The sequence below is a fragment of the Salmo trutta genome, chromosome 21 (assembly GCF_901001165.1).
Source record: "Salmo trutta chromosome 21, fSalTru1.1, whole genome shotgun sequence".
Taxonomy (NCBI): Eukaryota; Metazoa; Chordata; class Actinopteri; order Salmoniformes; family Salmonidae; genus Salmo; species Salmo trutta.
The window spans coordinates 48,737,748-48,740,914 of NC_042977.1; the positions used below are offsets into that span (position 1 = coordinate 48,737,748).

The 3,167-nt window shown below is 42.3% G+C and overlaps 1 protein-coding gene across 1 annotated transcript in view; it reads left to right on the forward strand.

Moving 5' to 3' along the window:
• Nucleotides 1-333: 333 nt before the first annotated feature.
• Nucleotides 334-3,167, forward strand: part of LOC115156483 (protein APCDD1) — a 21,434-nt gene continuing 18,600 nt past the window's right edge. The window contains exons 1-2 of the mRNA XM_029703904.1: nt 334-556; nt 2,022-2,232. Of these exons, the coding sequence (XP_029559764.1) occupies nt 334-556; nt 2,022-2,232 (434 nt within the window). The remainder of the gene's footprint in view (nt 557-2,021; nt 2,233-3,167) is intronic.

The window sequence follows — 3,167 nt, forward strand, 5'->3', positions numbered from 1 at the left end:
CAGTTTAATAACTTGAGTTAATCTCGTAGTGATGCAAGGGTTAAATTGACTGCATTAAACTTTGTATCACTTCAAAAGAGATTCAGCTTTAAATGAAAATGGTAGTTAAGTATGTTAAAAACAGCTTTTTCTTTGTTTGAATGTTGTGGGGCGTACCCCGACAACAGAATGGTGTGGGGCGTACCCCGACAACAGAATGGTGTGGGCGTACCCCGACAACAGAATGTTGTGGGGCGTACCCCGACAACAGAATGGTGTGGGGCGTACCCCGACAACAGAATGGTGTGGGCGTACCCCGACAACAGAATGGTGTGGGCGTACCCCGACAACAGAATGGTGTGGGGCGTACCCCGACAACAGAATGGTGTGGGGCGTACCCCGACAACAGAATGGTGTGGGACGTACCCCGACAACAGAATGGTGTGGGCGTACCCCGACAACAGAATGGTGTGGTCGTACCCCGGCAACAGGATGGTGTGGTCGTACCCCGGCAACAGAATGGTGTGGTCGTACCCCGGCAACATAATGGTGTGGGGCGTACCCCGACAACAGAATGGTGTGGGCGTACCCCGACAACAGAATGGTGTGGGCGTACCCCAACAACAGAATGGTGTGGGTGTGACCAGTGTAGATTTCCCCTGCGTTGTATGATCGGGGGAACAGATGACCAGGGCCCCGTTTTCTATCCGGATTTCGGCTGTCGGATTTAAAATGTCCCCATTCAAGTCAATGATTTGTCTGTTCTATTCATTCCGTTTCTATGCAAATCCTATTGGCAAAATCCAGATAGATGATCATGATTTATTTTTGTAATAAACAGACTAACAGCATCCATAAATGAAGTGTTGTGCTGCCTTCATGCACCAACTCTACTACCTGTAGACAGACTTTGAGACTAAGACATGACTACAGTAGACAGACTATAAGACTAAGACATGACTACCTGTAGACAGACTATAAGACATGACTACCTGTAGACAGACTATAAGACTAAGACATGACTACCTGTAGACAGACTATAAGACTAAGACATGACTACATGTAGACAGACTATAAGAAACTCCTCCGTAAAGTAAAATGAACAATGAGGGACATGAATAGCCAAGGTAGGCCAATGACGCCATGTACAGACAAAGGTACAGTAACTAGCTAGCATGTACAGCGTTCACAAATCAATAGTTCATAAATGTCACAATATGTTGGTGGGAGATCATTATAACATAATGTAAGTGACCATATTAAACTGAATATCAGTGTTTTAACACATAGGATTGATGATTATTTTCACAGGAATATTTTTCTGTGGGGGGGGGGGCGACAGGATGTTTATGAGGGGGAATGCAGAATGAGAAGGAAGTTGTGCGACATTAAAAAAAAAAGTCTCAGACAACAACAAAAAGAAATGTACACTAATATCATACATGAAACTGATTCAGATTCTGGGGAATCATACATGGAACTGATTCAGATTCTGGGGAATCATACATGAAACTGATTCAGATTCTGGGGAATCATACATGGAACTGATTCAGATTCTGGGGAATCATACATGAAACTGATTCAGATTCTGGGGAATCATACATGGAACTGATTCAGATTCTGGGGAGTCATGAATGAAACTGATTCAGATTCTGGGGAATCATACATGAAACTGATTCAGATTCTGGGGAATCATACATGGAACTGATTCAGATTCTGGGGAATCATACATGAAACTCAACACTTGTTAGTTACATGGATGTATAGCGGTCATCGATAATATTAATGACGAGTAACGGCTGATTGGTCAGCTCGGTGAGCCAACATGGCATCATGTTCTATGAAGAAATACCGAGTATTTTTATAACAGTCTGTTTGAGATACCTGCTTGAGGAGGGGTTTTACAGTGGTGGTGGTGGTGGTGGTGGGGGAGTAGGTTTCTTGTCAAATGTATGCTTTTTACCACAATATTATTTGGGTGTAAGTTAACTGAATATGAACTATAAAAAGTGATATTTTCACTTGACAATTACTTTAACTGTTATCTCTTTTGTTGTCTCTCTTAGGTTTGGGTGAGGGGTCGTCCCTCCACTACTCAGACGGCCACTCCAATCGCCTGCTGTCCCTGGAGAAGATGTTTGGTCGTCCTGCTAAACACTCTCAGTGTCACCACATGTTGAAACATCTCCACCACGGGGCCCGCATCACCGTCCAGATGCCCCCTAACATAGAGGGCCACTGGGTCTCGACCAGGTACGACTACCCCCCCTAGCTCCTATCCTAACCTCAACGCAACAGAGTGACGATGGGGCCGAGATTCAATCAAAGGCACGTTGTAGACAAGCACATTGTTCTTGCCTTTTTTTTAAACTTTTTTTAGGTAATTTATGGTTGAGCCGATGTTATAGTGTTTACTGTAAACACGATCTCTGCAAAAGTCGGGAAAATTGCCTGTCTGTAGTGCAGTACTCAGTGCTGCAACGCACCTTAAAATGAATCCCAGCCTCCACCAGGTACACTTTGTGGCTGGGGGGAGACACTCACATATACAGTATTTTTTTATTTAACATTTATTTAACCTGTCTGGCGCATGTGGGACGAATTCGTCCCACCTACGTAACAGCCACTTCAATCCAGTGGCGCGATTTTTGAATCGTTTGAAATACTATTACTTCAATTTCTCAAACATATGACTATTTTACAGCTATTTAAAGACAAGAATCTCGTTAATCTAACCACACTGTCTGATTTCAAAAAGGCTTTACAACGAAAGCAAAACATTAGATTATGTCAGGAGAGTACCCAGCCAGAAATAATCACACACCCATTTTTCAAGCTAGCATATAATGTCACATAAACCCAGAAGACAGCTAAATGCAGCACTAACCTTTTATGATCTTCATCAGATGACACACCTAGGACATTATGTTATACAATACATGCATGTCTGTTCAATCAAGTTCATATTTATATCAAAAACCAGCTTTTTACATTAGCATGTGACGTTCAGAACTAGCATACCCCCGCAAACTTCCGGGGAATTTACTAACAGTTTGCTAAATTACTCACGATAAACGTTCACAAAAAGCATAACAATTATTTTAAGAATTATAGATACATTACTCCTCTATGCACTCGATATGTCCGATTTTAAAATAGCTTTTCGGATGAAGCACATTTTGCAATAT